This window comes from Micromys minutus (assembly GCF_963924665.1).
Source record: "Micromys minutus genome assembly, chromosome: 7".
Lineage (NCBI taxonomy): Eukaryota > Metazoa > Chordata > Mammalia > Rodentia > Muridae > Micromys > Micromys minutus.
In genome coordinates this window covers 48,414,671-48,427,099 of record NC_137976.1, presented here as the reverse complement: position 1 = coordinate 48,427,099, position 12,429 = coordinate 48,414,671, and the positions used below count along the sequence as shown (strand labels likewise).

Below are 12,429 nucleotides of genomic sequence, written 5' to 3'. Positions count from 1 at the left end.
CCTCAGTCTAGTCTATAGATACATCTTGTAAGTTATATCATAGTATCATATAGAATTAAAGAAAGTAACAGTAGTAGGAAATTATACCTAGTTACATACATTTAATATAATACATTCAGCTGAAAGAATTAAACAGGACCTCTCCCTGGGAAAAGATGTGTCATATCTGTCATCAATGTTCTTCACCTCAGGTTAAAACACAGCACGATTACTACTAGGTCATACTCAGCTTTCAGTAACTAGATCAATTAAAGAAGATAGACACATCAAAGTCTGAATAGAAACTTCCAGAAAATCTACCCAGATGATACCTAAACTTAACATTTATAAATTAAGGAGAAGGAAGTTGAGGAGGAGGAAGAAAAAGAGAAGAAAGAAGAGGAGGAGGAGGAGGAGGGAGAGGAGGAGGAGGAGGAGGAGGAGGAGGAGGAGGAGGAGGAGGAGGAGGAGAAGAAGAAGAAGAAGAAGAAGAAGAAGAAGAAGAAGAAGAAGAAGAAGAAGAAGAAGAAGAAGAAGAAGAAGAAGAAGAAGAAGAAGAAGAAGAAGAAGAAAGCTGGAAATGGTGCTTTGCTTTACTTTGTTTGACCTGTTTAGAAATTATACTAAAAGAATCAGTAAAAAGTAAATGGAAGTAAATGTACTGATACTTACCAGAGGTCGGGGTGCTACGTTTTAACAAAAATGACAAAAGGCCCAGGGAAGTTACAAGTAACTGTGGTTTCTGTGTTTTCTGTTAGGCAGATTTTAGCTGGATTCATATTTCATTGTTCCTAAAACAGATTTCAGTAGAGTTTATTATCCTTTTATTGTGGAATTGCAAACAAAATCAGCATAATTTGGTTTACAATCATAATAGTGGTTATAAATCTATTGCAAAATATGAACCAAGAACCAAAGGTTTCTAGCAATACTTGACTGAACTCTATAAAGAAACTCAATCTATCATAAAAGTTATAAAGCAGAGCTTTGAAAAGCTAATGTTAATATCAGTTTTGTGTGTTTAAGCATAGATTAAAATCTTGATCAGAAAGGCTCTTTTCCACCTGGACCAGCAGAGATCCTGGGGTACAGGCCTAGTGAGGCTGCACCGTAAGTAACCAGAGCATAGGGAGTGCTTGGGGGTGCTTGAAGAAAGGTTCCTTTCCAACCCACAATAAGGCCCAGGCCTTTGTCAGAGGGAATCAGGGTCTGCCAGGGAAAGGCAGTGCTTGAAGATCAGCTCCACAGGCCCTCTTACACCTGGACCAGAGGTGAGCCTGGCAAATAGGCCCAGGGAGAGCACACCGGGAGTTCTCAGAGAGCAGAGAGTACTGTGCTCTCAGGAAAAGGGTCTGTTTTAGCCTAGAGAAACAGCCAGGTCCCCACCAATAGTACTCAGGACCTGTGGGCAGAGAGCTGAGCTCCCAGAACAGCCTCACAAGAGCTCCCACACCTGAGCCCACAAAGACAGAGCTGAGTTACTGTCACCAGAACTCACTGCTTGCCCACAAAAAGCCGAACACTCAGAAGCATTTTCTTCCTGAGCCCACAAGCCCTCAGATCCACAGGAGAGACAGGCGCCAATCACTGACAACTAGATCACCTAAAATCACAGATAAAAAATATGACAAGAGGAAAGTGAAAGAACTTAAACAACCTGGCAACATCAGAACCCAGCTCTCCCACCACAGCAAGTAGTGGATTGCCAAAGAGTCCAGAAAAAGAAGACTCAGACATGAAATCATACATCACAATGATGATGGAGGTCTTCGTGAAGCTCGTGAATAACTCCCTTAAACAATCACAGGAGGGCACACATAAACAAATAGAAGCTCTTAAAGAGGAAACACAAAAATCACTCAAAGAACTATAGGAAAATACAACAACAGGTGAAGGAACTGAAAATGGGGGGGGGGGAGAAACAATAAAGAAAACACAAAAAGAGACAACCCTGGAGGTAGAAAACCTAAAAAAGAAATCAGGAGTCACAGATGCAAGCATCACCAACAGACTACAAGAGATGGAAGAGAGAATCTCAGGAACCGAAAAACAACATTGAAAACATGGAAAAAACAGTCAGAGAAGATGCAAAAAGCTCCTAACCCAAAATATCCAGGAAATCCAGGACACAATGAGAAGACCAAACCTAAGGATGATAGGAATAGAAGAGGGAAAAGAATATCAATTAAGAGGCACAGTGAATATCTTCAACAAAATCATAGAAGAAAACTTCCCTCCCCTTAAGAATGAGAAGACCATGAGTATAAAAGAAGCCTACAGAACCCCAAATAGAGTGGACCAGAAAAGAAATTCTTCTCGACAAATAATAGTCAAAATGCCAAGTGCCAAAAGCAAAGAAAGAATACTAAAAACAATAAGGAAAAGGGGACATGTAACATATAAAGGCAAACCAATTAGAATTACACCTGACTTCTCAATAAAGACTATGAAAGCTAGAAGATCCTGTACAGATATCATATAAACACTAAGAGAACACAAATATCAGCCCAGGTTACTATATCTAGCAAAACCCTCAATCACCATAGATGGATGAACAAGACATTCCAGGACAAAACTAAATTTACACAATATCTGATCACAAATCCAGCCCTACAAAGAATAATAGATGGGAAACCCAATACAAAGAGAGAAAATACATCCTAGAAAAAGCAAGAAAATAACTAAGCAAGAAAACAAAATTCTTCATAGAGTGGGAAATAGCAATTTGCAAATTCATCTGGAATAACAAAAAACCTAGAATAGAGAATCTATTCTCAACAACAAGAAAACTTCTGTGGGAATCACCATTTCTGACCACAAGCTATATTACAAGGCAATTGTGTTAAAAACCACATGGTACTGGTACAGAGATCGACAGGTAGATTAATGGAACAAAATAGAATATCCAGAAATGAACTCTCACACATATGGTCACTTGATTTTTGACAAAAGAGCTGAAAACATTCGTAGAAAAAGGACAGCCTCTTAAACAAATGGTGTTGGCTCAACTGGCAGTCAGCATGCAGAACAATGAAAGTAGACCCTTTCTTATCTTCTTGTACAAAGCTCAAGTGGATCAAAGATCCTCATATAAAATCAGGTACACAGAAACTATTAGAAGAGAAAGTGGGGAAAACCTTAGAACACATAGGCACAGGGGAAAATGTTCTGAACAGAACACCAATGGCTTGTGCTCTAAGATTAAGGATCAATAAGTAGGACTTAATGAGATTGCAAAGTTTCTGTAAGGCTAAGGACACTCTCAAGAAAACAAAATGGCAACAGACTGGAAAAAGACCACTACCAATCCCACATCTGATAGAAGTTTAATATCCAATATATACAAAGAACTCAAGAAGTTAGACTCCAGAGAATCAAACAATCCTATTAAAAGGGGGGTACAGAGCTAAACAAAGAATTCTTAGTTGAGGAATATCGAATGGCTGTGATGCATCTAAAGAAATGCTCCACATCCCTAGGGAAATGCAAATCAAAACAACACTGTAACCTGGTACAACCCCTCTGGAAATCAGTTTGGTGGTTTCTCAAACTATTGAACATATTCCTACCTGAAAATCCAGTTATTCCACTTCTGGGCATATACCCCAAAAATGCTCCAACATACAATAAGGACATATGCTCCACCATGTTCATAGCAGCCTTATTTATAATAGCCAAACCTGGAAAGAACCCAGATGCTCTTCAGTAGATGAATGGATACCAAAATTGTGGTATATTTACACAATGGAGTACTACCCAGCCACTATAAACAATGGCTTTATGAAATTCCTAGGAAAATGGAGGTATCTAGAGAATATCATCCTAAGTTAGGTAAACTTATCACAAAAGAACAGACATAATATGCAGTCACTAATAATTGGATAGATTATTCAGAAAGCTCTGAATACCCAAAAGTCAACTCACAGACCATATGAAGCATAAAAAAAGAAAGACCAAAAAGTGGAAGCTTCAGTCCTTCTCAGAAAAAAGGCCAACAGAAAGTGTATAGCACCCACTCAGAGTGGGGTACAACTAGACCTTAAATCATTAATAATTCAAGAGCTAAGCCTTGTAGCAATTTTCGGTACTTGAAAATCATTATGTTTAATCTATACACACTAAGAAAACTTTGACTATTTTCATGTTTCATTTTGTTTTACATGTACTTTATGCTTATGGTAACTAGTAAGATTTCAATGCATACTATCAAACCTTTAAAAAAATCAAGTACTGACAAAAATATATTCATATAGTGTTATGCCAAAATGCTTTTAAAAATCTGTACATGTATCTCTCTTTTTAAAATAAAGTTGTAAAAAAAATCTCAATCACATGTAAACTGGAATTAGTAGTAGATACTATTTCTATTTCCTTGATATTTAGAAGTCACATAATATATAATAGTAAAAGTCAGTAAATACGGCACTACCTTGTCTATCAGTAATGAGAATAAATTTTACATTTTTCATAAGTAACAAGTATACTTTTTGCAGCATTTTTGAACATGCATCTGAAAGATTTTCCAATTCCTCTTCCTGTGATACTATTTTTAACTGGATGCTGTTTTGAAATTCTGAGTTTTGCCTCCACCCAGGTGTGTATAATAAATGAATATCAACATTATATTTAGGAGTTGCATAAATGCAAATGAGGATAAAGAATTTTTGAAAAATACAAAAACCTGATCACTCAAACAAGCAAAGGTTGTTTGTAATAATAATATTACATATTATATAATTAATAATAATAATAATAATAATAATAATAATAACCATGCTGAAAGAACAGAGCCCACAGTCTGAAAGCACAAAGGTTGTTGGAAGTGAATATGTGTATAGCTACTGGGGATAGATCCAGATTCAGAATCCTAGACAAGAACTTGACCAGGAAGACAGCATTGAGTTTCTATCATAGCATTCTAGTTGTAAGATAATTCTGATAGTAATCTAATACTATTGCCTTTGTTTAAAATGTTTTATATGTTTTGCATAAGACATGTTTGTCTCTAAAAAGGGCATAGAATAACATATGTAAAAATATATAAATTGAGTCTATTCCATGAAATGTAAATGGCAAAGACAAATGAGATTTAGACAAGGAAGTAACAACAGTAGGGATAGTTAGGGTCATGTAGACAGAGGATAATACTTTCTATGGGAAATATAGACTGTATTCCCAATGCATTAAATAGTGTTCTCATCCAGAAATTTGGGGTACATATTATTTGTAAGAGGAGTCAATGTGAGTAGTTTACATTGTGCAGGCTCTGTGATCTTTTTCCATACATAAATGAAAGGCACAGCAATCTCACACTCTATATATACACGATGGACAGCAAATCAGATTTAGCCCTAGGGCTGTATTTATCCAATGATCATGTTAGGTAGTCAGTCCAATGAGTGTGAGAGATGCTCTGAAAATGATGGCCTTTCCCACATACAGACAGTAACCTTAAATGAGTCTGTCTATCTGTACATAGACAAAAACTGAACTGTTCGCTTATTTAATCCCAATTTTGACATAAATACAACATTAAGTCCTTCCAAAATCTCTACCAAGGGAAGACATCTTCTGTAAAAAAAAAAAAAAAAAAAGCTGTGGCCGAAAATAGCATTCTGCAGGCTAATAAGCCAGTCTGCCACAGTTTCAGTTTCTGAGAAACAGCACAGAACCGGGCCAGAAATAAAAGATTTTCAGAAGAAGGAGTGTGCTCGATATCCTGTTTCTGTTCTCAAAACCCTGATAGCAAAGGCTAAAGTCATAAAGGCCAGCTGAAATATCCCCATGTGGTTGGCTCCAGCGCTGAAGATGGGCCACATGAGTGTTCCTAAGAGAACCTGCTAACATCTACTAGCATCAGACAAGGTGCCCATAGTTATTTCACTACTCACACGAACACCATCTCTGCTCCAGCTTGTCTTCTCCTCTTTCACAGATATTGATTATATAGGGCTTTTTCATAGCTCCTGGGACTTCCTAGGATCATTTCTTTATTTGTAGATTCTTATGTGTAAGAACCCATGTACTTAAAATACTGTATTCTCTTCTGTTCCTGTAAGTCCATTATATGGTCTTTACTACCTGTGTCGATGTGTTTTCTCTGTCCTTTCTCTGAGACGGGCTCAGGGATGTGTATAAACCTTCCTGTGTTATGTGTTTCCATCTGCCAACCAGATGGAAAATTGTCTGTAGCCAACAGGACATGTCTCCAACCCCATACTGTGTTGTGTCTTTCTGAAACGTTCTCTGTTGCTAGAGAAGGGTTTCTGGAATGTGTTGTGTGCTAACAAAAGGTTAATAGGTTTGAATAATCAATTTTGTATTACTAGATCCAGATATATGCCGATGCCATACAGTGGATGGACCCAGACATGTTTTTTGGTATATTTACACCAGTGATTATTTTTAATGTTGCATTTGATATGGATATATACATGCTTCAAAAGTTATTTTGGCAGGTAATGGTTCTGCATTCATATGACTCTCCACTCACTACCCATGTTCATGATTTTCAGTTTATAATTTTTATCCCAAAATAGACAATAAAGAGGATAGGAGAAGTATAGTAAGTATATCAGAGTACTAAGTCTAGAAAGAACAAATACAGATTGTCTTAGTGTTTTACTGCTGTGAACAGACACCATGACCAAGGCAACTCTTATAAGGATAACTTTTAACTGGGGCTGGCTGAAAGATTCAGAAGTTCAGTCTATTATCATCAAGGCAGGAACATGCCAGCATCCAAGCAGGCATGGTACAGGAGGAGCTGAGAGTTCTACATCTTCATCTGAAGGTTGCTATCAGAATACTGACTTCCAGGCAGCTAGGATGATGGTCTTAAAGCCACACCCACAATGGCATACCTACTCTAAAAAGGTACCACTCCCTGGGCCAAACAAACCATTGCACATATATTGGCAGTTTTCCAACATATTGGAAGCTCGGGGGAAAGTCACAGAAAAGAAACAATTCTGACCATTTTACTGCTAAAATTTGAATCTGTAAGAATGTGAGGATGGGGTGTATCATTTCAAGAAAGAAAAAAAATTGATGAGCAATGTCCTGTTTTAAATTCCTACCGTCTAAAGCTACACCTGCTCGGGAACACTGAAAGTGCAGAGGGAGGCTTCACAGAATCAAGTGTAACTCAAATCCTAGTGGCAGCTATGTACCAAGAGGCAAGAGTTCTATTAACAAAGACATTGAGAGAAAACTCACCTGGCCACAAGCTATGCATATACATCTTTCAAAGCTATCAAAACTAGTTCTGTAAAGAGATGGCTCTGGCCTAAACACCATCAGAAGCAATGCATTTTAACTTAAAACAGGCACACTGAGTTCAGACAATTGACTAGGAGGCACAGGGGAGCAGTAGCTGCAGAGAACTATGGTATTTGTTGACTCAGAAGACCTATGCTCAGTCACTTTCTGTATCTCTATTGGGAAGTGGGGGAAGGGTGGCTCTAGCCAAGTGCACTAATAAACTGCTAGTCAGTTCTGTCTGGCCTTCTGCTTTTCAAAACAGAATGCCAAAGAAATCTGACCTCTCTACCACCAAATGTCTTTGCAGATACTACTAATTACAGTTCCTGGATTTCTGATTAATTATACCTTAATACTTTGGTATCTGCAGTCTGTGAATAAATTATCTTTGAAGACCATCCCCTGGTTTCTCTTTTCAGCTGTTCTTATAAGTTCAGATCCTATGCTTACTTCAGCCTCCATAAGAGATCTTGGTAAGTACCCCTCTCTCTTCTCTTCTCCTTTCCTATACTGAGGACATTTTATAGATAATTCATCTTCATATTAAGATCCCTTGTTAGAGATGGCCACATGTAGTGGTGCAGTAAGGGGTTGGAAGGTATGAATGATTGGCACATATTCTGCAAATGATGCTTAGGAAGGAAGGAAAGACCAATGAGGAGCTTACCTTGCATCTAAAAAGAGCAGTTTCCCATCATGGACTAGGATCATGCAAGTGTCTCCCTTGCACTGACAGACCAGTTTGGACCAGCACATTATTATGTACACACTGTGGTTAATTTTCTCTTGCTTAGTATTTATTATCCTTTAAAAATAGTCAACAGGAAAAGGGCATTTTAAATGTTCTTTGTTGTTACTGTCAACATTAATCAAAAGCCTAAAGAATAGCAAACAACAAATTACACATCGTAGAATTGTGGTACATACTAACGAGAGCAGACTACACATTTGTAGCAAACTTGCATCTTAGTCTTTATGTGGGACCCATAACAAGTGGAGCAGGTGTCAGCTCGGACTCTGTTCCCATTGGATCCCCTTCTCCTGCTAGACTGCCTAGTTAGGCTTCAGTAGAAGAGGGTATACCTACTCCTGTTGGGACTAGATGTCCCAGGGTGGGGTGGTACCCAAGGGGAGGTGCTCCCCTTTCTCTGAGGAAATGGAGAGGAAGCAACAAGAAGGGATTTCTAAGGGTGGAGCTGGGAGGAGAAGAGAAAGTGGGGCTGTGAAAGGGATTTAGAGTGAATTAAAAAATTATTGGAGAATAAAAAAATTAATATACTATCATGGGAGGAAGAAGTAAAATAATAAGTTAAATTATTCAGAAAAGCAGAATAATACAAAATTTTATACAGGAAAAATGACCCAGTTTCCCCATTCAATCACTTTTTAGTGATGGACAATAGAAATTTTATTTTATTTCAGCTATTAATATAGATTAATCATAGGCACACACACACACACACACACACACACACACACATACACACACACACACACCTATGCACCCTAACAACACACACAAATTCTTGCCAATTTATTTTCTACTCTATGGGTATATAAATGGAGCAGGATGCACTTAGAAAGTAGAAATAGAATATGAGAGACATGACAAGTGTAATACATGAAGAAAGGAAAGCTAAGTCTTGAAGACAAGAAAGTTAAGGTGGTAAAGGGAGAATGTGTTTATTTGGTTGTATGCATTTGCTCTTGATACAAGAATGGAATTCAGGTCTTGCAGCATGGTAGGCAAGTGTTCTGCCATTGTGCCTCATGAGAGACTTTAAAAGAAGAATATGCTTAGATGGGTGATACACACTGGGAATACTCCAACATGGCAGACTGAAGCAGAAGAAGCATGCGTTCAAGGCCAGCCTAAGCAACAAAAGGACATATTGTCTGCAAATTAATGCAAGCCAGAGTCCATCATTAACCGTAGATTCTCATCTTCTCCACACTTGCCCTAGGTCCCTACCTCTTGTGAATTTCACCAATCTAGTAGTTTCCTATCCAAAAGACAGTTATGACATGGGCAATCCAATTCTGAACCTATTGTAATCTCTGAATCTTGTAATCTAGTAGTCCATTGATTTTTTTTCCTTATGTTTTTAAGATTACAATAATCCAATTGCAATATTTTAGAAGGCTGATCTCATAAATACTGTGCATCTTGCTATTAGTTTTGGAATTTTGTTGTTCTTCTAAATTTGAGTCTTCCAAAAATCTTCCTTCCTTTCTTCCTTATTTATTTATTTATTTATTTATTTATTTACTTATTTATTTGTTCTCAAGGTTTTATCCCTCTCCCCATCCACACTTCTACTGTTCCACATCCCATATCTCCTCCCTATCCCCACTGTCTTCACGATGATATCCCCAGCCCACCAACCCCACCAGACCTATGAACTCCCTGGGGTCTCCAGTCTCTTGAGGATTATGGGTGTCTTCTCTGACTGAACTCAAACCCAGGAGTCCTCTACTGTATATGTGCTGGGGGCCTCCTATCAGTTGGTGTGTGCTGCCTGGTTGGTGATCCAGTGTCCTGCGAGATCTCAGTGTCCAGGTTAATTGGGACTGCTGGTCCTTATATGTAAAGGGTATCTTTCTCTAAGCATCGTTTTGCTTGGTCGTGTAAAGCAAGTTTTATGCTTGTAAGCACATGGGAATGTGCAGCTTAGGCACAAGTGGGCATGTGCCTGTGAGAAAAACCTCAGAGATCATCCTCCTGATTTTTTCACTGAATTGAGTCAGGATCAGTCAATAACTGGAAGCTCACACATTCATCTTGACTGGTCAGTTAGGGAGCCAGAGAATGGCTATCTCCCTCTACCTTCCGAGTGCTGAGGTTACAGGTGCAGGTAGCCAGTGTTTTCACATGGGTTCAGGAGATCTGGCTCAGGTTCTTTTGCTTGTACACAGGCAGTATACTGGGTGCACTGTGTCTCTATACTCTAAATATTTTTAAACTTTATAAATAGGATTTTTGTTTATGCACTTGTATGTGTCATATATAATTGCTCATTATTCCCAGGAAACCAATCTGCCTAGGTTGTAGAGTGCATGTCTATACAGCACAGACATTTACATCGACTTCTTGAGATTTTTTTGGTTTTGTTTTTACTCCCTTGACTCCAAATTTGTTATTCAATTTCAAACAGTCACTGATTGCTTAACTAGTTGGATGTTTGTAAGTTTTGCTGAATAATGAACACCCCAAATGTGGTGGCTTAAAGCAAAAACTGTTTCTTACCCAAACATAATGGACTATAGTTAATTTAGTATTTGATTATGATGGTAGAGGCTTAGAGTTGGTAAATACATAAATTTACTTGATTTTTTCACCATGACAATAGTTTAGGTGACACAAATCCATAGCTAGGAATAGGTCCAGAATTGGATTCTCAATGTCATAAGAACATATGTTTTGAGTAGAAAAGTGCTAGATTGGAGAAATCCACAAAAGGTAGGGGGACCTGGAGGAAGAGTGTCAAGATGATGAAACCCATGGTAATTTAGCTTTATTCTTTAATACTGATGCAGCTTTGCCTTCTTTTGCATATGCAGGTCTTTCTAGAAGCCTCACAAACTTAATTAATGGAGAGAGTCTACTGAACTCAGTGATATCCTTGATTCTATACAGTGGTATTGTGCAGATCAGCTTCAAGTCAAAGAATCTGAACCGTACCTTAGGTAAGGATTTTTTTTCAACGTCTTAAAAGCTGAATTGTTTTTTTAAACTGCTCATGAATGTTGAATCTTATTATAAATTATGTTTATAGAAAGTAGCAAGTATTGACAGAGTGACTTGACCTGTACGTGGCATACTTTCTCACTGCTGCTGCAACTCCTCTGTGGGCAGGGGTAAAACTTGCCATTTGTGAGAGCAGCCTAGAACAGGCACAGTTCAAACAATGAGGGTATGTGATTTTCTCGTTACTGCTGCTGCTGTTTTGTTTTCTTCTGTGAACCCCAACAAAAAACAAATAAATAAATCATCTTAGAAGATAAGCCAATAGTTATTTTTATTGTTTATTATCCAGTGACAGTTTACCTAGGTCATGGTAGCTTGGAAACTAATTAGTGAATAAATATTCAGGTATTTAAACCTATGGGGGGCCATTCTCATTCCAACCACCTCATCCTAAACTAGGATAATGCTACAGAGGGCCTGAGAACCCACTACTGAGTTGGAGCAGTTTGTGTTATGAAGATTGTTTCCATTCCTTCATGTTTCACAAACCATCGCCTCCTTCTTTATAATGTACTTAATTTCCATTTTATGTACACTGGTATTTTCCCTACAAGCGTGTCTGTGTAAGGGTATTGGGTCCTCTAGAACAGACAGTTATAAGCTGCCATCTAGGTGCTGGGAATTGAACACTCTGGAAGAAAGTCAGTGCTCTTAACTGCTGAGCCATCTCTCCAGCCCCCATTGTCTCCTCCTTTTTCTAGTGGTAGGTGATGATGGACTAAGCTGCATGTTTAGAACTCAAGAACATACAGGGTCATTCACAGAATTCTGCTGTCACATTCTAGCTTTCGCCAATGATATTCATCTTTCTATGGGGCATATCTAAGATGCCTTCCCCTCCTTTTATCTATGGAAATGATTCCAGGTTTCATACAAGTTACACTTCATACAAGTTTTACAGACTGAGTGAGTTATTTTATGTACTTAGAAAAAGTTAATTAAATTAATTTTAATTAAATTAATTAAAAATAAAAAAAACTTAATGAATGTTGGTGAGTATGTGAAGAATTGGCACTCCTATGGACCACTAGTATAAATTAATTTGGCTATAGGATCCTTAAGGAAGGACCCTTAAGAAACTACAAACAGGACTAGCATAGTCCAGTAAACTTGATGTCTTGAAAGAAGACTTGTACTCTGATTTTTATTTTAACAGAGCTAATTTTAATCATGGCAGAACAAAAAATTGATTAGAACATTATTTATTATGAAGGCAAGTAAATTCTGTGAACAGTTTTTATTTCTCTATTTTCTTATAGTCCACAAGGTCATGTCTACAGCTTGGTCGTATCTTGTTGAAAGCTTCTTTACTGGAGTCATAATTACAAAAGTGATTCAGTTGTGGTTGGCTACCATCTTTGGTGATGACGTCAACCATATCACTTTCATCTTCTCAGTTCTATATCTCATCTTCTATGTTTGTAAGTAGGAGGGTTCGT

At 37.9% G+C, this 12,429-nt stretch overlaps 1 protein-coding gene across 1 annotated transcript in view; it reads left to right on the top strand.

Annotated features, from left to right (window-relative positions):
• The window catches only part of SLC9C1 (solute carrier family 9 member C1), a gene marked incomplete at its 3' end in the record, with an annotated part of 70,902 nt that overhangs the window by 93 nt on the left and 58,380 nt on the right, over window positions 1–12,429 (top strand). The window contains exons 2-6 of the mRNA XM_080919501.1: window positions 4,473–4,573; window positions 6,309–6,437; window positions 7,550–7,715; window positions 10,804–10,929; window positions 12,250–12,411. Of these exons, the coding sequence (XP_080775627.1) occupies window positions 4,484–4,573; window positions 6,309–6,437; window positions 7,550–7,715; window positions 10,804–10,929; window positions 12,250–12,411 (673 nt within the window). The 5' untranslated portion in view covers window positions 4,473–4,483. The remainder of the gene's footprint in view (window positions 1–4,472; window positions 4,574–6,308; window positions 6,438–7,549; window positions 7,716–10,803; window positions 10,930–12,249; window positions 12,412–12,429) is intronic.